The following is a 25934-nucleotide window of genomic DNA, read 5'->3' on the forward strand; positions in this document are numbered from 1 at the left end:
TACTGTCTGCGTAGGTAAACAAATTTTTATTCACATGCATAAAATATTTTTATTAGTGATCAATAATTTATTTTATATCCTCGTAAAAGGCCGTTGTATAATTTAAATATTGCTAGTTTTATTACAATTCATTAATTTTTTTTCTGATTACTAATTTACCTGATAATAAAATGAATTTAAAAATAGAATATTTTTTATGACATTAAAAAAGATAATTCAATTAGAAGAAGGGTTTGAACATATGATGGTAATGTAAGTTTGAATGTATGATTGTAATACAAACTCAAGAAAAAGATCGGATAGACGATCATACCTGGTATCGGGTAGGGTGGAATATGTTTTAAAAAAGGTGATTAGGAGATTTATTGAGAAGACAGCATGCTAGTGTATAGTTTCTACAATCTTATTATTTAAGATTTCAAGATGAAGTTTTTTAATAACGGCTGGAAAACATGATCATTTAATATTATAGTGCTGTCCATATGCTTATTGAGACATGAGAGTGTATATCAAACATATGATGAAGTTCATGAAATGACTAGTTCTCAAAAAAATAAAAATAAATACTTATTTCTTAGTTGAAAGTGTAAGTGGATTTTGGAAGCGTGGAATAAAATTCTAGATGATCTATTTAAAAACATTTTTTAAAAATGCACCTCAAATGTTGTAGTAAATATAAATGAAGTGATGATGATATATTTTGGTAAGTGAGAAAGATACCAGTTAAGGATTTAAACATAGTAGTTTAATGTTCAATAAAATTATATAATAAACTTTTAATAAAGCTTAGAATAATTATTAAAGTTTACTTTTAAAAATTATGACGATCATAATAAAACTTTTAAATGCTGTAAGTTGTTTTATTATTTATAAAATGTTTGTATTTAACTCTTATATATACTTATATATATATATATATAACTCGTATATTTTTTTTATCTAGTTTCCTTTTTGATTCCTTTTTCATAAATAATTTTAATTTCTTTATTTTTTTCTAGGTATAAATTTTAATGCATTTGATAACTGGTTGAACAACTTTTTCTCACAATTCAAATATGAAAATTTTTAAGCTAAGATGAAGGAAAAAGATCAAAAACTTTCTGATTTTTAAAAATATTTTAATTTTAATCTGGTATGTATAGTTGGTATTATAATAATGGGATAGTATGCTGCATAGTAATCAATAAGATCCTTTATAGATTTCATATAAAAAGTAATTTATTGCAATAATATTCTTATTCGTTGGAATACTTGTACATAGTCCATAGTATTTATTATTCTTAATTTGGTATTATTAGAAAAAAAATAATGTTTTCAATAAAATAATACTTAATATTGTAGTTATTCTACAAATATTGATATTTATTAAAAATAAATTTTTGAAATTATATAACTGACTTTATTGTACTACACATTGGAAAATGTTTAAAATTAAAAACAAATTTTCAGTTAATACAAAATATTACTTCGATCATGGCCAATTCTGATACTTAAGTTATAATTTTATGAGTAACTGAGAAGTTTTACTTGGGAAATTTTGGTTTACACAAAATTGCTTATTAACAATTAATTTTTTTCTGTTAAAGATGTACATAAATCCATCCATATATGCCCAAAAACATGTCTTAGATTTAAAGATTACTTTCTTCCTCCAGGTTAGAAAGAAAATACAGTGTATGATATGTCTTGTACAGGATTTTGTTTTATTGTAATTGCTCTAGATATGATTAATCAAAACTCCTCCTTCTTGTAAAGTGGGTGGAATAAGGAGTGGAGGATAGATAGAATTTGGTTAATCTGCGGTATAGAGGATCCTGTTAATCAAGTGTCTGTCTTAAGACAGAACGATAAGCAGCTGTGGAGAAAAGAAAGGAGCAGTTTAATTGGAGCAGGTGATGAAGGTGATATAGGGAAGGAAAAATTTATTTTAGTGTAGTTGATTGACACCAACCTTGCAGACAAACAACACTGTAAAACTGGCCCAAACAACTTTGGTGCTGATATTGACTGGCAAGCAAAGTTCCTATGTCTTCTCAAAATGGATGGCAGACCGCTACTACTCACTTCTTACAGAGCTTCAAGCAAAACACAACTTCTAGTTTTTCCCTGCATTGCGTAGGTTTTGGTGGAACTGTTTGTCCATGCAGCAAGTAGAAAATTTTGTATATCAATCTGTGCCTACTACTTTCTAATAAACTGATTATAAGTAACCTAACCTCATTTCCGTAAGTGTGGTTTATTCATCCCCAAATTCATTATCTACTAAATTGCCATTAGTATAAATCTGAAGAAATTGAAACTGGATTTACATTTCCTTAATTATCTTTGTTTCACTGCTTTTCAGTTACATGGCATAGCTTTTGAGAAAAAAGCTATGCCATGTAACTGAAAAATTAAGATTTTATGTCATTTATAAATGTAAGATAGGTCTAGAACAATAAAACTGGTAAAAAAAAATTAATTCACATTGAGATAAGATAATCTACTGACCATTTTCATTTTATGTTAAACATTTTTCTAGTGTAATTTAATTAACTAATATGACATATTATTTTAACTTTAATAATTAATGAATATTTTAAAGCGTAACCAGCACTGAGTAGTAGTTAAGCAGCAAAAGTAGGACCTCAAAACCCTGTCTTATATAATCATACATAATTGTTATTATATTCTCTAATAATTTTATGAGCATAAAGATAAGTTAAATATCAGTAAATGAAAAGAAAATAACCCTAAAATCAAATAACTGTACCTCCTACATGTATCATATCAATTATAAATTTATGGATTGCTCATTAGACTAAGTAGAACTTATTTCCTTTTTTTTAAATAATTTAATTACTTAAATTTTTTTTAAAAATTGTATTTGTATGTAGTCTTTAAGTGACAAAATCCAGATTATTTTTAGTATGTAAGAAATTATGTTCAGATGTACTAGATAAATACACAATGTTTTATTTATTTCTTATTGAATATAATTAAAGAATTTTCTTTTCCATATCAAATATTTTATTAATCGCTATGTAAAATATGAAACGTTCTATAATTTCATATAGAATATGAAATATCATGTTGCAGTAAATCATTTGAATATTTTCATAAGGAAAGATGTAAGATTTGTTAAGATGTTTGTTTAATCTCCTTGTTTTTTTTTTATATTAGTTTTTAATTGAGGAACTTATCTAATAATTCTTCACTGTTTGCTGGGATTATGCTCTTTGCAATTGAAGCAAATTTCTAAAAAAAAACAAAAATCATAAATGGTGAGACTAGAAATATATAGAATGAAGTTTAATAGGTTTTTTACCTTAGCTGTGGGAACATACTCTGTAAAAATAATGTAACTGAGAAGCAATTTTTAGACTTTTTTTTAATTTGTTAAAAATGGTTTGACTATATTATTGATAATAAACGCAGTATATTTTATCTTAAATTATTCCAAATAATGAAAAATATAAATATTAAAAAAATTGTAACATGTTTTTGTAAAAAATGAATCGTACTGTCTCCTTTAAAGGAGGTCCATTGCACTATGTACCTACCTCAATTCTTTTTTATTTGGGTAATGGAAAATTGCTAAAAATCTGGATTAAAAAAAAATAAAAACAAGTAGATCTGCCAACTTAAAAAATTATTATTTTCTAAAATTAATTTTTAGTTTTTTGCAAATCACTATCATTTATCTGTATACACCCATTCATTCTCCCCTCCAAAAAAAGAAAGAATTCTCACTCTTCTTTTTACAGGTGTATCATGTAGTTCTCCCTGGACTTTCATAACCTATTCTACTCTTGAAAATAATGGAAAAAGTTCATATATATTTTAGTATCATATGCCCTAAAATGTTTTGCTTGTGAGTTATGTCTAATGATAGATTTCACTCAGATTTTTAGCTACACCAGTGAAATGAGGTCATACTGAAATTATTAGGACATTAATTAAGGGATAGAATATTAAGTGATTTGTATATAATTAAGGGATATCTTATTATTTTTGACCTAAAAAATCAAATAAAATAGGTCCTAGAACAGTATCTGTGGTAGTTGTTGAGAACTCTGGTTAAAACCAATAAATTGGGGTAAAAACCCTGTTTTTTATGTTTGACTTTCATAACATAACTTTGTTAAATGGGTAACAAACACGTGAAACTTTTAAACAAAACTTGTAGAGAATTTAATTCTGAACAAAATGGTTAAGATAAGTTGATTAAAACAAAGAAAAGTTAGAAAAATTTTAATTATATTTAGAAACAGAAACAGTACACTAGACCAGTGTTTCCCAACCTTTTACACCTGCAAACCGGTGATAATAGGAAAAATATTTCGTAGACTGGCATCAGCCAAAAAAAAAAAAAACTACATTAAGTAGATATTTCATTTATTAAATATAATGTTATAGAAATATAATTTTTAGTTAGTGCAACATTTGCTGCTCCTTATTTTTTAATAAATTTGATATACGTAGCTGCAGGTTTGTTTCTGCGAGATGAAGCACTGCATTAACATCCAGTAGATTTCTTTGGTTTTTATTGCTGACATAGTTGAAAACCTTTTTTCACGTAAATAAGAAGATGAAAAAAACGACCAACAATTTGGTAGCTTTATAACAGAGTGATGGAATTTTTTATCAAGAGATATCCAGAATTGAGACAATGATTGCATTTTATGTCTTGACACAAGAGTAACTTCAGGAGACAATTCAACTAGTACTTCCTTGTCATGAAAATCAAGTGGGCAAGAATTTACATCTTCCAAAAAAGGATTATTACTCTAGAGGTTACCTTTTCATGGATCTTCAGTTTCAGGGAAATACTCATCCAGGTAAGTCAAAATAACATAGAAGTTTTTCCCGTAAGTCTTTGTCGTCTATATCTCACGAAGCAGAGTAAGATAGCACGGATACTCATGTCAGTTGATTCAAGTTGAATCACAAAACATTTTGATTTCTTGATCCCTTCTACAACTTGTATTTCTATGTCAGTAGCCATGTCAGCAATTCTTCTCATTATAGTGTTATTCGAAAGTGGTATAGCTTCTAGTTTTTAGCTGCTTGAAGACCTAAAATTTCTTGTACAACATCTAAGATGCAAGGCTTTAATAACTCCTCCCCAGTTGTGTATGGTTTTTTAGCTACACTCGAAGATAAACTAAATAAGATGCATAAAGCAGAGATTTGTTACTAGTCCTCATTGTTTTTATGTGATGCTTTTGAGCTGACATCTGGTTACGTAATCGTAAAAAAAAAATCCAGTGACTTATCAGTGTAGTCTCTATGCTTTGAATGCAAATGACGAGTCAGTTTGGATGGTTTCATAGCATGATTTGAAAGAATTTTGTGGCACATTACAAATAAAGGTCTTGGTGATACTTCACTGCCAGGAGCTACAGCGAAACCAAGCTTTAAATAATCTTTATCATAATGCCTAATAGAGTCTTCTTTTTTCTTTTTGATTTCTGCTATACATTCTGAAATATCAACATATTTCTTTTTCTTTGTTTCTTCTAAACTTACAGCACTAGTACTTGGCATACTTTCAGGGCCAGCATTACCTTTCTCTTGAGTAATCCTTGTCAGTAACTATATAAGAAATGTTAAAAGAATTTGCTACCTGATCTTTTTTTTCATTCTGAGTTTTAAAATTTCATCAACAAAAAATTTGCTTAACACAAAAGTTACAAAAAATACAAGTGTGATAAAATAAGATTTATTACAAAGACCAAAGAGAAAGAAACTGCTAGCAACTTGTTTGTATTCATTCATTTTTCAGGGCCTGCACACTTTGTCTATATAATTGTCACATGCAGCCACCCTGAACTCATTCGAATGTGTTAGCAGTGCAGTGGTGTTATTCATTGAAAGAATTGTTGAATCGTGAACATGTGAAATATTTAATTATTCCAAATTAGGATGTATATTTAATATGTTCTCTTTTGATGTATACACTTGTTTATGTATTTAGGTTTATGTTTGTGTAAAGTAGTTGAGAGGTTCAAATAACCTTAGAAAGGACATTAAAATTTTTAAATTTTTTGTGGACTGGCACTGGTCTGCGGACCAGTGGTTGGGAAACACTGCACTAGACCAAAGTGCATCATAGATAGTTTGTAATAAGTGTTCAAAAATGAGCCTGCATTTTCAACACATTACTTGGCATGCTTCTGTACTACTTTTGTTGCTTGTTTTAGTTCTTCAGGCCTGTATTAAGTTGCTCAGCTACATTCGTAATGCGGACAATTAATTCCTCTAAAGAATGTATTTTTGTTTTGTGCACTATATTTTCATCCATCCCTAGATGCAAAAATTTAAAGGGTTAGATTAGGTGATCTTGGTGGCCAGGAATGTGGATCTCCACGACCGATCCATTTCTCAGGGAAATGATGATTTAAGCGAGTGAAAATGACACAAAAGAAGTGGGGAGGTGCTCCGTTGTGCTGGAAGTATACTTTGCGTCTCTGCGCTAGAGAAACACCTTAAAGCAGCTGCGGCAATTCATCTAGAAGAAAGTGCAAGTAGACCTCACCATTTAAATGGCCAGATAATATAAATGGTCCAAATGGCTGTTTGTGAAGAAGGCTGCACCATACATTGATGCAAAATTGCTTTCCACCGTTTCATGAAGATTTACTTGTTGTCAATTTGTATCCACCAGTTGCAGAATCCAAGTGAATCGGACCGTCCCTGTATGTAGATGTTGAACTACTTGTTTATTATAAGGATAAAACTTATTTTGTTTAAGTATCCTGCTAACCATTGAATGTGAAACTCCAATCCACTTGGAAAGACATCCTGTACTGATGCCTGGACTGTGCTGAACTGCATCGATAATAATGTCTTCGGTAACAGTGTCATGTTGGACAGCTCATTCATAGTTGGTATGAATACTAGGTAGTGAACCTGTTTCCCAAAGATTGCAAAACGTTGTGCTAATTTTTTGGGGATCTGGAATCCTGCTATTCGGAAAACATATTTCATATTCTACTGCAGCAGCTGTAGCATAAGATTAATGTGTCTATTGCCCAACAAAGTTATTGCACATCAAACATAAAAAATAGGGTTTTTTACCCCAATTTATTGGTTTTCACAGCAGATTTCAAAACCTGCTGCAGATAAGGTTCTGGAACCTATTTTATTTAATTTTTCAGATCAAAAACAATAAGAAATCACTAATTCTGCTCCTTAATTAACCCTACAAGTGCCCATTAATAACAGTCTGTGTTGCCAGCTCAAATTTATCTGTTTTTTAGCCTTCTGATTATTTCTTTACAACGTTGTTTATAGCAGCACTGTAAAATATAAGATATCAGATTATTCAAAGAGATTTCATCTTTCAAAACACTTAAATATCAGTAAAATAAGTAAAAGACTGTTCATTAAATGTAGCAATAAACATAAAAATTCATGAAACATACAGAAAAAAATAAGATTTGAGTACTCAGAGAATTATCCATAGACAGCAGGAATTTTCCAAAATATACATTTTGTTTTTTATGATTTTTTGTGTTTGTCTGTCAAAGTTTCATTGCAATAAATTGATATTAGTACAAGTTAGAAGCAAAAAACGTATCGCACTACAACATTCAGTTCACTACACTACTTGCCACTGAACAGAACAAAATACATTTATACTAACTTATAGGCTTGTTCAATAGAGTTGCACTGTTTACATTTTATTTATATTAGGATAATTAATAAATTTGTTAATTTTATTTCAGGCATTTTTCTGCCTTTTGTAACCTAATGGATCGTAATAATGATCTAGTTTTTGCCAGCAGTTGTGATGGATTCCTACATTACAACTTGGATCCCAAAATGTTGACCTATTTCTTTTATTTTCTGGACCACAGACAATACACTTTCTTTCCTGTCTATCTGGAAGTTTAGCAAAAAAATGGTTTTTTGTATCCTCGCTAGATTTTAAGTTTACCAGAGGTCCAGGTCTGAGAGGCACATCATCCTCATTATTGCCATAATATATTGCTTCAATAATATCCACTAGGAAATCATATCGGGGCAAAGGATTGTCTGTGTTACTACAGTAGATGATGTACATATTAAGAACTGCTTCATCGATTATATTTTAAATACTTTATTCCAGCACCTCCTTATACCACAGTTAGCAACATGATAGATCTTTTTGTCTTTTACATCAATACCACCCATGTTTTTATTGTATGTATCATGGATGGTTTTTTTATCCCTTTGCCAAATTTAATTTTATGTACTTCCATCTTTGCCACTTCAGCACAGGAAAGTGCTGCCACTACATCCTGTAGTTCCTCGACCACCTTTACCTGACTTGAGTTCCTGCAACTTTTTCCTGTTCCCGACTTTAAAAAAACAGCTCAAAGGACACCATTTTGGAACAGCAGAAAACATAAAAAAATAGTAACTGACCATCTGAAGGATATTCCGGTTTCTGAGTTCCAACACTGCTATGAAGAGTGGGAAAACCATTTGAAGCGTTATGTTACTTCCCAAGGGAACTATTTTGAAGGTGATAGAGTATTTGAAGATAATTGGATTGTAAATAAAAAGTTTTTTTGAACCAGTCTCAATATCTTATTTACAAACCTCGTATGATTCTAAACAAGTCATAAATATGAAGTCTATGACTTAATATGAAGTTTATTCTATAATATTTGTGTGTATGAAAGTGTTTCTTTATATGCATATGTTAATATTCTGGAGTCTATAGCTAATTATTAGTGATGTACAATCTAAAATAAAATTATATGGCGTGCATTGCAGAATGCAATCCTATCAGTCTTGTAACCAAATGCTACACAGGTGTCAAAGGGCTGATTTTCTTGAAAAAAAGAGTTAATCTTATGTGCTAAGGTGATTTTTCTGTCTTTATTAAAACTGTTTGTTCCATTATTCTCTCAATGTGAATCGTGATTTTCAGTAATATTTTTCCAAGCCATTTATAGTAATGATTTTATTTCTTTATCTTAATCTTCTATATTGTCTCAACAGAGTCTTATGATGTAATTTTTCCAACATCTGGTTATTAATAATTTTTTTATTGTACATTAAATAAATCTCAAAAATTCATGCTAATATGCCTTCTTAAAAGCATCTATAATAATGCATTTTCTAGTGGTTTGTAAGTATTGTTGTATTTAGTGGAAAAAATATTATGTCCACATTCACGTTATAAAACCTTATTATTCATTTTTCATTTTATAATTCTTTTAATTGTTTTACAAAATTGTGTACCAACAAAATCACAAATTAAAAATCCACAGATAGTGTGGGAATGCTATATTTTATTTTTAATTTAATTTGATGAAAATCTGTAATGACTGTCTATTTATACTTTAAAAAGATTTTTTAATTTTTTCAGGCATTATATAGTTCTATTAGAATAAAATTGATGTAAAATTTAAAATAAATAATTTTAAATATATGTATAAAGAAATAAGCACTTATTCTAATTATTTGTGAGTACTTAAGAAAGTTTTGATAAGGTAGAATAATATCATTTTATTCATTACATACCATTTCAAGGTTGATATATGATATCTGACAGTGTTTCTCATTTTGTGAGTATTGATGTTCCCTATACAAGCCATCCCTTTGGTAAATAGAGTGAATGTGTATGTTATTATTGAATATTACCTTTAGTGAGCTCACCTTGGTGTTGTATAAGGGTATGTTGGGCTTGGTATGATGTTAAAATAGTGCAGTGCCATAATAAACTCACTTTACATAGGATGCTTGACCAGTTTTTTGTTATGAGTCATATGTTTTTTATAAGGTTGATTTACCATTCTGTCTATGGTCCTAAATTGATACAAAGAAGTAACATAATGTACTGTAGATTGAATTAAATCTCTTTTGTACATTGTTATTTATTTTTTGTATTTTTAAATAGTTATTAATCACTCATACCTAACTTATAATGGTTATTAACATTTTAGTTTCATTCATTTATTCATAGTGTTCTGCCATTAGAGCAGGTCCTGTCACAGCTGCTGCTCTCTACCTTGTTCTATCCTTTGCTAACCTCTTTGTCTCTGCATATTTTCCCTTTTCCATAATCCCATCCATCATTTGAAATCTCTTCCTTCTTCCTTTCCTTCCATTTACCAAGTCTTCTATCGCATCCACTAATAAACACCTTCTCTCGTACAATGTCTAGCCCAGTGTTTCTCAGTGTGTGGGGCATACCTCCTTAGGGGGGTGTGATAACACTAAATGGGGGTTTTGAGTATAATGAGAAGAAATTATTATTATTAAAAAAATTTATTAATTTACTGAAAGGAAAGCAAAACAAAATACATTCTGACAATAAATAATAAAATACATATTTACACTGATATAATACACTTATAAATAGGATTATATTAGCACTGTACAATGTATTTAATAATTAACTTATCAATACTAAATTAAAAACAAGTTTAATAATTATTAGTGACTCCCTTGAACCTGTCTTGCAGAGCAGTTTTTCAAAGGAATGTTTAATATTAGAAATACACTCTGAGTTCTTTTTCTACATTTAGCTGAAATTCATATTTCATCTTCAAAGCAGTCATCGAAGAAAATCCTATTTTGCAAAAAATTAGGATGTTGAAAATGGTAATAGTGTACAAAATGTTCTTGTTTTCACTGCTGAAAACTCATCATCCACTCCTGGCCAAATTCAGAGTGATTTAGTACTAAATTGTCTTTTGATTTCACTACTTGCCATTAAGTCTATGAAGAATCCTTCTTCTGCAGTTGAGAGCCCTTTGGGAGTATTTTGAAATGGATTCCTACCCTCTTGTAACTTGCTACCTAGTAGCCGTCAGCAAAAAAATACATTTTAAAATTCTTTGCCAGCGTGTCTAAATGATTTTCAGTGGTTAGAAAAACAACTTTCATATGTTGTTCTTCAGTCTTGTAAGTCTTAACATATTCATCCACGTTTGCAAACATTTCTAGAGTCTTTTTGCTTTAAATTTCTGCTCTACAATACCAGTTTTTTACAAAAACCATTTGTCACTTGTGTACAACATATGTGTATTTGCTCCTTGGAGTTGAAGATTCAAGGTATTTAATTTCTCAAATATGTCGACAAAGTAGCTTAGTTCCATCACAAATAAACCATCTCGAAACTTCTCAGCTTCTGGTCAGTTTTCCACTTCTAGAAAAATGGCAATTTCATCTCTTAATTCCTAAATCCATTGCAAAAATTACCCACGTGATAACCATTTTGCCTCACAATAAAGTAGTAACACTGAATGTACTGTACCCATGTCTTTACAAAGTGCAGAAAAGATTCTTGATTTCAGGGGGTCTCATTTTTATATGATTTACTATGGTTATAACCATTATTAGCACAATATTCAGGCCAGGACCTATTTCTTTGGAATCCAGAGTTTTTTTGTGGATCATGCAATGTATCTAGACACTCTGCGGAGATTTTTGTTTCAAAAGTACTTGTTTAGTTTGGAATCTTCTAGACATTGAATAAGCACCATCTGTGTATATTCTAACTTAATTTTTCCACTCTATGTTTGCCTTGTTTATAAAATCATTTAAGATAGAAAATAATGCGAGTGCTGTTGCTATGAATTCTATTGGTTTGCAGAAAAGTAGTTCTACTACTGCTGACATACCATCACAAAATCGAACATAGGCAATGAAATGAGCATCTTTATTTCTATCTGCTGCCTCATCAATCTGAATTGAAAACAATTTTTCACATAACTTCTCGAAAAGCTGATGCTGTACATCTTCAGCTATGTCACCAATTTGACGGGCAGTGGTATCATTTGATAGAGGTGTGGACTCTAATTGTTTGACAAAATTATCTTCAAACATAGTTTCTACAATCTCAATTGCAGCTAGAAAAATAAGCTCTTCACCAGTGTTGTGAGGCTTTTTACATCTGGCTATTTTATATGAAACTTTATAAGAGGCAAGTAAAGCTTTTTCATTCACAGAGAGTTTTTTTAAAATGATGTTTCCTTTTCTTATGATTTTAATTTTAATTTGAAGAATTCTCAGGTTTGTTAATGTACTCACCATGAAATGTTTCCAAATATTGTTTAAGTTTATTAGGTTTAATGCTGTCTGCTGCCAAAATTTTTAAACAAATGACACACAGGGGCCTTTCTTCTTCATTTACTTCAGTGCTGCTAAACCTAAAATTTAAGTGTTCTTGAGAATATTTTCTTGATTTTATTTTCGGAACCACGCTTGTTTGTGCACTTGTTGATGCTTCACTATCGTCTAGTGCTTGCTTACGACCACTTAAAAATTTATCCATGATTCTGTATAAATCTATTGTTGTGAACATTTAATACCTTGAATTGCAATTAACATTCAAATTACAACATACACATTCACAATAGATTTGGCTGGATTGAACGAGGTGCAGCATTTATACACGTTTGTGCAGATAGCCACGCAGACATTCCAGAATGTTCAAGACAAATCAGAACTTCTCACAAAGCTGTGAGAATGTCTGATATGGTGGACATAAGACAGAGAGCAGTAGAGAGGCATTCATTCTGGTTTTGTCAATGCAGCAGATCGGTGTTGCCAAATATCAATAAATATACTTATTCTTGGTAATTTGTAAGGTTTATAATTAAGGTTGTAGTGTAGCTTTAGTGTCAAAATACATTATTATTGTATACATTGTTATTGTATGAGAGGAGGGTGCAATGAAAATTATGATTGAAAATTGGGTCGCAAATACTGAGAGGTTGAGAAACACTGCCCTAGCCAATTCCTTTACTTTTATTCAATTACATTTTGCATTTTCTTGTTCTCTCCGATTCTCCTTAATACTTCCTCATTTGTTTAACTTTCCACACAGCAGTCTTCCCTTCTTATTAAATGCTTGTTTACTTCTTGATGTTCTTGTTTTAATTTCTACTGTGCAAGTCAGGTCATCTCAGTTAAAAAGTCCCTAAGTACTGAAATTTCTTCATCTGCTCTAAAATTTCATTTCCTTTTTTAATCTCAATCCTCTCCTCATTTCCACCTCATACCATACATTTTGTCTTCTTTTTGTTGATTCTCATACCCTGACTTTCACAAGCTTCATTAACAAGTCTTCAATTACAAGTCTTAAGCATGTCATTTGATTTACTTGGGCTCTCCATCAGTACCACTATGTCATCAGCAAAACTTATATATTCTGTTCTTCTCCCCCTGATCTTTATTACTCTTTTCCCATTCAGACACTATCATCACACATCCTGCCACAACCAGATTGTGATCTGAATTTATATCTGCACTTGGATAAGCCTCTGTTTAGTGGTAACTTTACATTTTGATATTAATCTTATTATTCCATACTGATAGGTTTAATTTTTAAGTGATAAGGTGATATTATAAGATTAATTAACTGGGTTGGGTTGTGTGCCAAATACCAAAGCATTTATGCTATTCTACATAACACCTGTCTTTTTTTTTTTTTTTAATGTCCAGTATTTGGGAGGATGTTAAGTGTTAGGGTGGCTATTGGTTAAAAAGTTATTGTCTTAACTGTAGTGCAATATAATTAATTCCTTCCAGTAGCATTGCTAATTTTAATTAATATGTATTATATCTACTTTCTATTGAAAGTATATTAATTATTAATTGCATATTAATTTATATTATGTAAGTAATTGTTATTTAATATTTTTATAAATGTACAAGATTAGCTTATTATTTTTTTTGCTTTTAAGTGTATGAAGTAAGGTAATGGTATGTTGTATTTTAGTGTATTCTGTGAATATTTAGTGCTAGTTGTTAGAGATGATTACTTATAATGTATTACACTGAAATACTTAACTTTAGATGTGTTTATTTTGTTTAACTTTTTTCACGTTAAATTATGTTAAAAAGTATTAATTAAATTGTTTAAAAAAATTTTGTCAATTACAGGACAGATTGTTTGACATTCTATATACTAAGTATAAGCAAATTGTGTAAACATAAAATAACTAAAATAAGTAAAAAAAAAAAATTGTTGATAAATTGCAACATCTGTCTGATTGTTTAAAAAACTGTAAAACAAAATATAACTGATTATAATAGAAAAAATAATTTGGATTTAATTTAATTCTTTTCATTAATACAGCCAGTCCAATTATCCAAATTTATTCACTGTAAAACTCCATGGATATATGAAATGGATCTATTCAGTGTATGAGAAATAATCTAGCTTGACATGGAGGTTACCATTTGTAAAGGTTTATTTTAGTTTTAATTATACATAATCGTAGTATAATAATGGTAATGATAATATTACAATTAATATAATTTTTTTTTTGTAATTGTGTTATCTAGTCTTTTTCTTAATATTTATTTTTTTTAACTATTATTCTTTAATAGATTCAAAAAAAAGAATTTTAAACTATAAGTTATAAATTGGAAATCAATAAATGGTCAAAATCTTCAAAAGGTTTAATGTAAATAAAGTACAATAAATAATAATATTGTTTGCCAAATGCTCCTTTAAATATTAAAAAAAATATAAATCAGTGAAATTGGTTGTAGCCCAGTTTTGTTTGTAACAAAAATTAGTTTATTAGAAACAAAAATGTTTAAAAATGTATGTAATAAACAGAAATTAGTTGGGAAAATTAATTCTGTCAATAATGATGCAGAAAGCTCATAGTTAAATGATGATAGGGATTAATGTCTAATTGCCTTTTACAGATTTAAATTTATTAAAAAAATTTTTATGAGCATGTACGACCATAAGAACCATTTATTTAACTAATTGTTTTATGTATTTTATATCTCAGTATCCACTGACTACATTTATTTAATATTCAAAATGGCCATTTAGTTCAATATTTTGCCTAAAAATTATATTGTAAATGGCTTTAGAGTTTTACCATTTTCTTTTTTCCATTAAGAATATGAATTCTATTTTTTATTTCTTTTCTTCTTTTACACTTTTATTACAAATTTATACATTATTTCTCAAATAATATTTATTTTGATCATTACTGTTAAAGACCCTTCAATACAACTATAAAAATTGAACTTGCTACAGAATAAATTTATTTATTTAGATATAAAATTTCTTAAGAATATTAATTTTGCATTAAACAAAAAAAAAAAAAATCCATTGTATTTAAATTTTCTAACATTAAACTAGAAAAATACTGTCTGAAACTAGATCAGTAGATTCAATCATTTATCTAACAATAAATAACTATCAGTTAATATAATTATTTTATTCTTTTTTTGTTTTATAAACAGTATTCTGAATTAAAATTAATCAGTTTAAAATTATTTACAATATTTGTTATTTAATAATCATAATAATAATAATAATAATAATAATAATAATAATAATAATAATAATAATAATACTAACCATCAATATTTTTAAAAAATTATGTTTATATGTTAATATACATAGTAATATGACTTATATAAGTAACAAATGCGCTTGTGTTTTATAATTTATTTTTAAATGCCATTATTTCATTTACATTCATAAATTAAATTTGTTATTGATTTTTTCTTTTAACTAAGTTGATTCTTTTCTCCAAATGAAAAAGCATTTTTAATTGAATATAAAATTTTGTGTTTAATATTTTAATATATTTTTTTAGAATTTTAATATTTTGTGTGTATATATATATATATATATGTGTATGTGTGTGTGTGTGTGTGTGTGTGTGTGTGTGTGTGTGTGTGTGTGTGTGTGTGTGTGTGTGTGTGTGTGTGTCTGTGTGTGTGTGTGTGTGTGTGTGTGTGTGTGTGTGTGTGTGTGTGTGTGTGTGTGTGTGTGTGTGTGTGTGTGTGTGTGTGTGTGTGTTTTGAAGGTAACATTTTTTATTTATCTGCTAATCATTTAATCATTGAGGTGCCATTGTTGCCAATCAGGTGTTTATTACCTTGATCAGTGCTATTGTAGCTAAAAGTGTATTTTAATAAAGAAAGTGAAGCTGGCAATGTGGTTGTGAAACTTTCCCCATTGTATTTTTTTTCTATTTTGGCCTACTGAGAACCATGTGAAACAACATTCTCCATTCATTTCTCTTTCATCTGAGTGTTTTCTTTTCTGATCTTCCAATAGTTCAATATTTCACTTTTTTGCCTCCTCTCTTCTGACCGGATATTCTCTTCTTCTAGTTTCTCTTCTTTTTTCTCCTTCTCTTGGAACCCTTGAAATTTTGCACCAGTTTTCTGAACATTGTTCTATATTGTATTGTTTCTTCAGATATTTTAATTTTTTAGATCTTTTTGAACCAGTGAGGTCCATTGATTTCTGTTATTTTTGTTGTAAATGTGGTTGAAGATTTTTTGAAGAGCTTTTGAGAGGATTTTGTAAGTCATAGATAAGAAGGAAATCCCTCTATAGTTATTTGTATCTATTTTATAGATCTGATAAAACCCATTTTTCTTGTGTAATGGGTGTACAAGTATTAGTGTATTTTTCTAATCTTGTGGCATTTTTTTCAGTTTACCACATCTCTTCTAAAATTTTTTTCACTTCTCTTGGTTGCTTTCCTGATCTTTTCATAATTCTACTTTGATCAAGTCATCACCTCTTGCATTGTTCTTTAATTTCTGATGATTTAGTCTTATTTCAATTTCATTAGGTGGTTGAGTTTTTGGTTCTGATGATGGCTTCTGGAATTGGAAATTTCCTCAGATTCTTGGCAGTTGAATAAATTTTCTGAAGTATCTTGATTAAATTTAGCAGTTGCCTTTTTTGTTAAGGCATAATTCTCATCTTTATCCTTGAAGTAAAGGCTAGGTGGCTTGTATTTGGTAAGTTTTCCTCGATTGTTTTGTAGAAATCCCTCTTGTTGTTTTTCATGAAGTCCTCTTCAATCTGTTCAAGTTGATTCTTATACTTAATTTTAATTGAATAAGTTTGGATGATTATTTGTGGATTGCTCTAAATCTTAGATAGTTTGTGTTTGTCTTTGAGGAATCCCATTTTCAACAGGCTTTTTATCTTTAATTTATAGCTTCTTCACTTGTATCATTCCATCTGATTTTCTGTTTCTTTTTAGAGGGCAGATATCTTTTGGTTTTTCTGTTAGTTTAACCCTCAGTTCCCATTTTTGGCTTTACTGTATGACAGTTTTTCTTTGAAGTTGAATTAGTTTCTGGGTTGTTTCTTAAATTTTCAGTGTCACATCTGATTCTTTCGTAGTTTACCTTTTGTTAACTTTGGTTTTGGGATAATCTTATCTTATTTGTTGAGAGTCAGTGATCAGTTTCAATGTTTGCACCCTTTTTGACTTTGACATTTTTGATTTTTAGAATAATTGGCAAAGTGGTTAATTTGGAATTCTAAATTTGGCTGATAGAAGACCATGTTTTCTGTTGAGCTTTGCTTAAGAGGTGTGCATTAATTTGAGGTTAAATGCTTTACATTAGTTAGTCTTACCCAGTTTTTGTTTGTTCTTTTATGGGCTGGGAAGTTTCCTATGGTTTTCTGGTATTTGTTTTTGCCAATTTGTGTTTTAAGATCAAGTAAAATTTTGGTATAAATTTCATTTTCTAACAGTTCCCAAAATTGTACTTCTTTGTTTGGGTCTCTTTTATTATCTTCATTAACTGTAGTATGGTTAGTTATTAATGTGTAGCTTTTCCACATTTTATTGTTAGAAGGGCCAAATGGAAGGTAAATAGAAATTATGACTAAGTAATATTTTCTTGTTGATTATAAGGCTGTTCCCAAACATGGCATATTTATCATTATTCTTTTTCCAGTTTTCCCTTTGAAATTCTGTAGCTTTCTGAGGCTATTGTGTTTGGGGGTACTTATGAATCTTCTTTTTTGATGTGTGAGTACTAAGATTCTTGTTTATCTAAAATGTTCATTAGATCGTTATGATTTATGATTTTTATCAGGGAGTCAGTGTTTAGTATTCCAAAGAGATATTTGTCCTTTGGTCTTAATTTTGATGGTGAATTTCCAGCAGAAGGTCTGAGATTCTTTCTTGCATGTTAGTTTTTCCTCTCCAGAATCTGATAGCTCAAATCTGATCATTTATTGTCTTGGTAGATTCTTGTTTCCAATTACCTCCTGGAGCAAATATCTATTCCGAAAGTTTCCATCTTGTGTGTTTGTTGCTTGAAATTTTTTCTTTAAATATTAGTCTTTCCAATGTTACAACTATGGTTGTAAATGGTAGAGTTTTTCTTTTCTTTAGTTCAAATCCTCAACCTATAATTCATGATTATATGTTCATCAGACCAGCTACATCAAACAAAGTAGATATCAACGCATATAAATGTATCCATCCATACATCAAAGCAATGATGTTCTCTGAATCAAGTACAGAAAAAATAAAATGAGTTAATTAAATGTTAATTTACTACACTTATTTCCTTTTTCTTTTTTAGTATTTCAGAACTTTTGTTTATAGTTTTACCCAGCTTTCTGAACTATAATTATCTACAGAGACCAGTTCATTGAATCTGTCTTCTACCATTGACATTTTACCTTTTAACTTTGTTGCTCCATAATATATGCCAAGTGCTTTCGATCAGCTTGTAAGGGGATTTTTCATTGATTTGGTGCTTGTTGAAGTACTTATTCTTTGAACAGACAAAACAGAATTTTAAACTCCTTTTGTATTTTTTTATCCTTTAAAGGTCAAGAAAAAATTTTAGTCAGGTCAATTTAACTTAATGATAGGAAATCTCATATAATTTTTTCATATGATTTCTTAATTAATATCTGTACAAAATGTATACTTTATGTTCAGCTGTTAAAATATTCACAGAAACTAACTAATCATACATGGTTTTAATCTTTTCGGTTTTATTTCAAACTGCGCTCCTAATAATCTCACACATTTGCCTTATTTCTGTTTTGTTAGCACATCCCCTCCTTTTTTATGTACTTTCCTCCTACCTCATATGTTCTTTTTGGCTGTTGGGTCCATGACACTAATAATTAATTTCACTTCTGATACACATTGTATTATGTTTCTATTTATCATCATATTTTTTAAGCGATGTGTAATATATATTTTACAATATGTTCCTTGCTCAACCTTGATCAGTATTGTGATATTCTCTATGTTTACGACACATGTTTCCTTTCCTATTCAAAGATCACATTGTACAGTTTGTCAGTAACTGATTTAAAGCTTTCTAAGTTTTTGTTTAATTCACATTCATCATGTCATAAGTCAACAGAAAGTGTTTGACCATCTTTTATTCTTACCACAAGAAGAGACATATTCTCTTCTTGCTACAGATTTATTAGCAAACCTTTTGTGGTTTACCAAAGTGGAACGCTTTATTTGTTTATCCCCATTGTTGTTTTACATATCAAGTTAAGAGTTTATAAACTCTTGATGCTTTACTTTAGTGTAAATATTTATGTTACTGTTGACCATGCATTATTTTTAGGTTTGCAGTTCATTCATAAATTAAATAGGAAAACAAAATTATTTAACTTATTGATTATTTTATTAATCATTTTTTCCTATTTGAAACGGTTAAACAAACAATCACAATCGTTTTACAGGTAGTAAAATGGGAACCCAAAATTTCTTAAAGATATTGCTGGAGTTATTTAAATATTTTAAAATTACTTAAACTATATTCCTATTAAAGAGATGAAGCTGATTTTAGAATTAGATAATGTCTCGATATTATCAATTTTAACAAATTGCAAATTTTTAATATTATCGTGCTTGTTAATGGTTTTTTTCTTATTTTTGGCAAAATAAACAGTTACTGTTAAATTAGGATATTGCCATTTATTCATATAAACATAAAGTAGAAACTCTCCTCCTATAGAATAACTTTGTTTTTTTTTCAGTTATTACACAGTAAAAAAAATGTGAAATGTTATAAAGAACATTTTTTGCCTTTAATGTTGCTGTCGCTCGTGTTCTAACACAATGTTTTATTATTTTTTTTAACAGCTAAATATTACTAATTATTTGAAAATGTAATTATTTAAATAACATTTCTCATAGCTTTCATAGTTATCTTAAAATAAAATGGATTGTCTTAGCTTTAAGTAAAATTTATTCATATTTTTATAAAACAAGTTTATTTTATTACTCAAGAAAAAAATTACTCAATGGTTTTCTGTTTTTTATCATAAAATTGTTTAAAAAAACCATGGTTTTGTATCAGGATTACATTAGAATTCACATTATCTAAAAAAAATTTTAAAAGTATCTTTTTTCAATTTTTTTCATTTATAGTATTTAATTCACATGGTTACTAATAAAGGCTGTAGTTTAAAACTTGAACCAATATAGGAAAGCTTATTAGATTAGAAATTTTTAGTGCTTCATTTGTTCAAAGAATAATTTTTATTTTTTTTTAAATTTGGCAAAAAATCTTTTCTTTAACATAAACTGCAAACAGATTTATATTAACTCTGTTATACAAACAATTAAAAAAATATTTAAATAAATATAAATATATATTGTATCATTGTATTGGGTTATTCCCAAAAAGCTACGGATTTTCATGTAAACTTTATTTTGTCCATTTTCCCAATTTTAAAGCGTTTACAGTAAAGAAAGAAAAAGAAAATTATATGGAAACTTATTTAAAACTTTTGTTTTTGATTTTTTTTGTTAGATCCTTATTTTTTCGAGTCAGTCTTAAAAACAGTATTTTTTTATAAGTGGAATCAAAAAATGCAAAACTTGTAAGATTAAAGCTCTTTCATTTTAAATATAAAAGTAAAGAACAAATTGCAGCAAATTTTGAAGCTTTAAAGATGTTACATGACGTTTTTGCTAAAAATCAACAATTTTTGAGATGTGCAAAAACAGAAAAGAGAAGAAAGAAAAAAGAAAAGAAAGACAGTACACTGTTAAAGTTGTTTTTGTTTAGATGATAATTATCTTTTCTGCTAAGATCACTATAGTTTCTATATTTAGTACTGCTTACCAGGATTTTAAGATTTTTAAAATAATAGTTTTCTTATGTATATTTTTCTTTTTAGTGAAATTTATTTTATATTGTTGTAGATCTCTATTTTCATAGTTTTTCATTGTTATATATTAAGTTATTGTTTCATATTTAATATTACTTTATTTACATTATAATTGTTAAATCTCATCTAATACATTACTTACATAATTCCAATTAATAATTTATATTTGTTTAGTAATTTAATGCAAAAAAAGTAAATCAACATCCCTTTAAGAGAAAAAACATCATAGAATGCAATTATTTTAGAAGAAATATAAGAAAATTTAAAAGAAAATGAAAAATATAGTGGCAAAATGTAAATTATTACATTTAACTGTTTTAAGTAATATTATTTTCTTTTTAATAAATAGATAAAACGAAGCAGGTTCTTAACCAGTAACATCAAAAGAAATGAGAACTCTTATATTTGTATACTGGAAATAATAGTTTTAAAAGAATGAATTAACAATCAGCTCTTTCTACAAAAATACCTATATTATTAAAGTTTAAGAAACAACTAGGTTCAACGGAGGAAACGTTTTTTTTCGGCAAAGGGTGATCCAATCAATTTAGAAGCCGGGTCAGATTATAAGATTAAAATGATAGATTATTTGATGATGTTTGAATCACTAGACAGTGTACCGACATGTTACCTAAAGTAATGCTTATGATAAAAGCAAATATCCAACTTGTTTGGGTTCATTGTTGATGAAGCAGGTTTCCATTGTAAATGTATGTACATAACCAAAATTGAAAAAAAGCAGTTATTGTAAAACTTTTCTGGCTAAAATTATATATTAAATCATATAAGATTTAATGAAAATTGAAATTTGTAATTTTTTTTAATTTATGGGGAGGGGAAAGTTTTTCAGAAAAACTTTTTTTCCAAATATATCACTTGTACTGAAATGTAATGAACAGATAAGAAGGAAAATTACCCTTATTGAGATGACAATCACTATTATTGTATTTCCCTCCACCCTCTCAAATTAATATTTTAAACGATTTAATGATATTAATACGTCATAAATGCAACTATAATAAATTTCAAGTTTTTATATCGTTACTCATTTGAACCCCTTTTAAAATATTTACCAAATTAAAACTATGACATCCCTAAAAAACATGCCTACACTGATAATTAAAATTAATAAATTAACAATATAATTTATAAAACTAATATTCATAGGGAAGAGAATGGTTTTTTGTAAAAAAAATTATTTCACATAATAATTCTATTGAAAAGGTAAGAAAAAATTTACCCTTCAAAAATTTTTATAGAAATATAATGTCCACTCAATGGATATTTTCAAAAATTTTATGACATCAATCCCAAGTATGTACAAGTCATCGTTTCGAATTAAAGATTTTTACATTACCTACTTTCTAAGATTTTAAGAAAAATATGCGTAAACGTACATGCGCACATATTTTAATAAGTAGTTTTTTGCCAGATATTGACGTTTTAGGGCCCTTTAAGTCAGAAAGTACCAGGAAATGGACGGGTTTGAGCGCGTAATACTGAGAGCGCGGTGGTAGAAAAATGTCGTGGTGGGGATAGTTCTACTCACACAAGACGCTATTTCAGTAATAATGGTGCCGTGGAATTTGCAATATTGGATGTTCATGTATGACAATTTTGTTAGAAGTGGCGAGTCTGTTAGGGCTGTGCAGCGACTCTTTCATATTTAATTCAATCTTGGTCGCCATGGAGCTGTTCCGAGTCGTAATGCAATCCTCAGATGGGTGGAACATTTAAGATGAACCAGAAACATTATTAATAAGAAGCATAAAGGTCCGAGATGCAGTGTAACAACACCGAAAAACATAGCAAGGGTAAGGGAAGCGCTAGTCAAAAGCCCAGGACGTTCAGCTAGACGACATGCTTGTGAGTTAGCAATCAATCGTGTATCTGATAGACAAATTTTACACAAAGAAGTAAGTTTCCACCCGTATAAAATTCTTATTGTGTAACAGTTAAAAGTAGTGAGTCTGGTGCGCTGTTGGCTCTTTTTGCATTATCGGACCGTATTTTTTTTTTTGAGGAAAATGGCAGTAATGTCACTGTTAATTCGGCTCGATACACTCCCATGCTTCAATTTTCTTCAGGCCAAATCTGCGAAGACGAAGAATCGCTTTAAAAGATGTTTGGTTCCTGCAGGATGGTGCTACAGCACACACCACAAACGACTCTATGGAAATTCTTCGTCGCATGTTTCCTGGACACATCATCTCACGTTTTGGTTCGTAGCCTCTAATAACTCCCGACTTATGAGTTTGGAACTATTTTCTGTGGGGGTACCTAAAAGCCGTGTCTACAACCACAAACCCCGCAATTTGGACGAGTTAAAGAATGCCATAATTCAAAATTACTACATTTCTCCAGATATGTTGGCGAGTTTGATGTAGAATTTCGAGAAGAGACTTAAGAACTGCATTCAAATTGATGGATGTCATCGCGAGGACATTATTTTTTATAATAATTACATTCAAATGGCAAATTGAGCTATAATTTCGTGTCAATAAACATAATTTAACTGTAAAATTAACAGAGTATTGCTAATTCAAAAACCTGTGTCACCTGTATATCATTTTGATGAGTCATTTTCAACATTAGATATTCTACTTTTGCCTCTGTTATATTCTATAATAACCGAGAAAGTAGAAGTACGTTTAGTTTCAACAAAAGACCAAGTTTTTTTTTACACAGAATAGAATATATAACTGACTAAAGCTCTGCAATATAACTTGATAAAAAAATAAAATTAAGGACAATCTTCTTGCTAAGTCTCTTCTATTCTACGACATTAAACATGATTTTAGAAATATTTCAACAAAAAAGATTAAATTGGTGAAATGATACGTGGAAAAAATTTAGTTGCTTTCTTGAAATCGAATCTTAATTCAACTGATTTATGTAAAAAAAATTACAAGTGTGCAATATTAAGAGCTCAATTTACGATCAAGAGTTGATTAAATTGTTACAGCAAGAGGGTGAGTTTCTGTTGTAAATCGTGGTACCACGCCAAATTTCATAATTTTATGTTAAAAACCTTTTCCTAAGATACAAAGCCAAATAGAAGCCAGTAAATGATAATACACGTTTTGATACCAAGAGTTTTACTGCTTTAAATTTTGTTTTATTTGTGGGAACTCTAAACTTCGAAAAATACAACAAAAAATTAATCCAAAGCAGTCATATTCTATAGCAGCCGACTGAAGTTAAAAAATTACTTTAAAAAAATGTTTATAGGAAACGCAATTTTTAAACAAGAATTATTGAGCCAAGATATTACTAAAAATGTTTTTATTTTTATTGGTATTACGAAAATAAATTAAAAATTCGGATCCAGTTTTATTTAATTAAACATTAAAAACATTCTGTTATTGATACTTTTAATAAAAGTATACGTAGGTCGAAAAATAACAGTCTTTTGTTAGGTGTGACTTTTTGATATTGTTTAAGTTGGCATTATATTTGTAACATTAGTTAAAACGATGCATAGTTTCAGGTAGGTCACTGGTTAGTTTTGCTCGTCAGAAGGAGAGAGAAAATATTCTAAGTGGGGACAAAATAAAGAGATTGTCGCTATACAAAAAGATTAGAGTGGGAGAATGTATACACACAGCTGAGTTCTGCTTGCTATATTCTCCAGTAGTTGTAAATACAGCGCGCCTATATAAAACGATCGTCTGCCTTCGCTTATTCGTTGTACACGTTCAACCGGCTGCGTGTTGTTTTTGATCGGTCTATTGTTTTTATTAGTTTTCGTAATCGTATTTCGTAATTTTATTTTAACTTTTTTATTACTTAAAAATAAATTAATCTTTAATCGGATATAACGGAGTGTAATTTTAAAATAACTAATTTTTTTTTATAAATTTTAATTGGACGATTGTGAATATGGTTGTCAACAGGTTAAATCCGATTGAAAATGGAAATGATAACAGAAATTCTCAACCACCAGAATTAAAAGGTAAATTAAACTATTTTATCTTTTGTTGTCATAGTTTGGCGTAATTATATTCTTTAACAATGTAGTAGATGAATATGAAATGTTTAAGATCGTATGTGGGTGTTTCATAATTCATCGTGCAAGTTTTTTTTCTATTTAAATTTGAATTGAATAATGAAAATTCTGTTTTCGTTTTATATTAAATAAATATAAATATCCTTATAAAAAGTTTGGTATAAATATCATTATAAATATTATATTATATAATCATATTATATATTATATAATATTATATTATATTTACATAAATATAATTTTATAAATATCCTTATAAAATTAGAGTTTGGTCTTTATTTATGTAATCGAAAATACAAGAGATTAATTTTGGTTATTTTACTGTTGCGGTGAGTATTTTACGTAATCATCTCCTCAAAGGCTGATTTAAATTTAAATAGTATTAAAGAAATGATATCATTATTAAGAATTAATAATCTTGTAAATAAATATTACTACGTTACAAAGTAATGCTGTAATTATTAGTTCGCCAGGTTCATAATCAGAAGGATTTAACAACTTGTGCCCCTCGTGGAGTACGTGTGTGGGTGAATAAGTAACTTTTTTTTCTTCTGAGTAATAAATAATAACAATAAGACAATAGTTTTGAACAATATTGTTTCTCTTAGACGTTGTAATAAACCTCCAAACTTATCTTCTTTATTATACGTATATGTATTAATTAACATTTAAAATATAATATTTCATCTTAGGGCTACTACTAAATTTCGAGTTTTCAGGATAGAAATCTTTATTTAGGCGAATAAACGTGATTAAGTTCATTGAAAATTAAAAAAGTGATATGTACATACATTTATGTTAAATAACCTTAGTAACTTGGCAGAAAAAAATATGTAATCTATTCTTAAAAAGAAAAAAGAAATTAAGTTAACGTAACCTCGACTCTACGAAAAAGAACTAATTATGCTTCAGTCAACATTTTTACTTTCGCAGTTATATAGTTTACTATTTAGGGTGATTCAAAAGGGACTTCACAACTTTAAAAGCATATAAAAACGTATTGAGATAACTTACAGATTCGGTTGAAATCTCATTTCA

General features: G+C 28.8%; 2 protein-coding genes across 5 annotated transcripts in view; both read left to right on the top strand.

Moving 5' to 3' along the window:
• The window catches only part of HPS4 (Hermansky-Pudlak syndrome 4 protein), a 122852-nt gene extending 108683 nt beyond the window's left edge, over positions 1 to 14169 (top strand). For all 4 annotated transcript variants that reach the window (XM_075364760.1, XM_075364761.1, XM_075364762.1 and 1 more), the window contains one exon: positions 999 to 14169. The gene's annotated coding sequence lies outside the window, so the exon portion shown is untranslated. The remainder of the gene's footprint in view (positions 1 to 998) is intronic.
• Positions 14170 to 24539: 10370 nt separating this feature from the next.
• Positions 24540 to 25934, top strand: part of Picot (putative inorganic phosphate cotransporter protein picot) — a 385272-nt gene continuing 383877 nt past the window's right edge. The window contains exon 1 of the mRNA XM_075364767.1: positions 24540 to 24842. Within this exon, the coding sequence (XP_075220882.1) occupies positions 24770 to 24842 (73 nt within the window). The 5' untranslated portion in view covers positions 24540 to 24769. The remainder of the gene's footprint in view (positions 24843 to 25934) is intronic.

This window comes from Lycorma delicatula, chromosome 4, assembly GCF_047948215.1.
Source record: "Lycorma delicatula isolate Av1 chromosome 4, ASM4794821v1, whole genome shotgun sequence".
Classification (NCBI taxonomy): domain Eukaryota; kingdom Metazoa; phylum Arthropoda; class Insecta; order Hemiptera; family Fulgoridae; genus Lycorma; species Lycorma delicatula.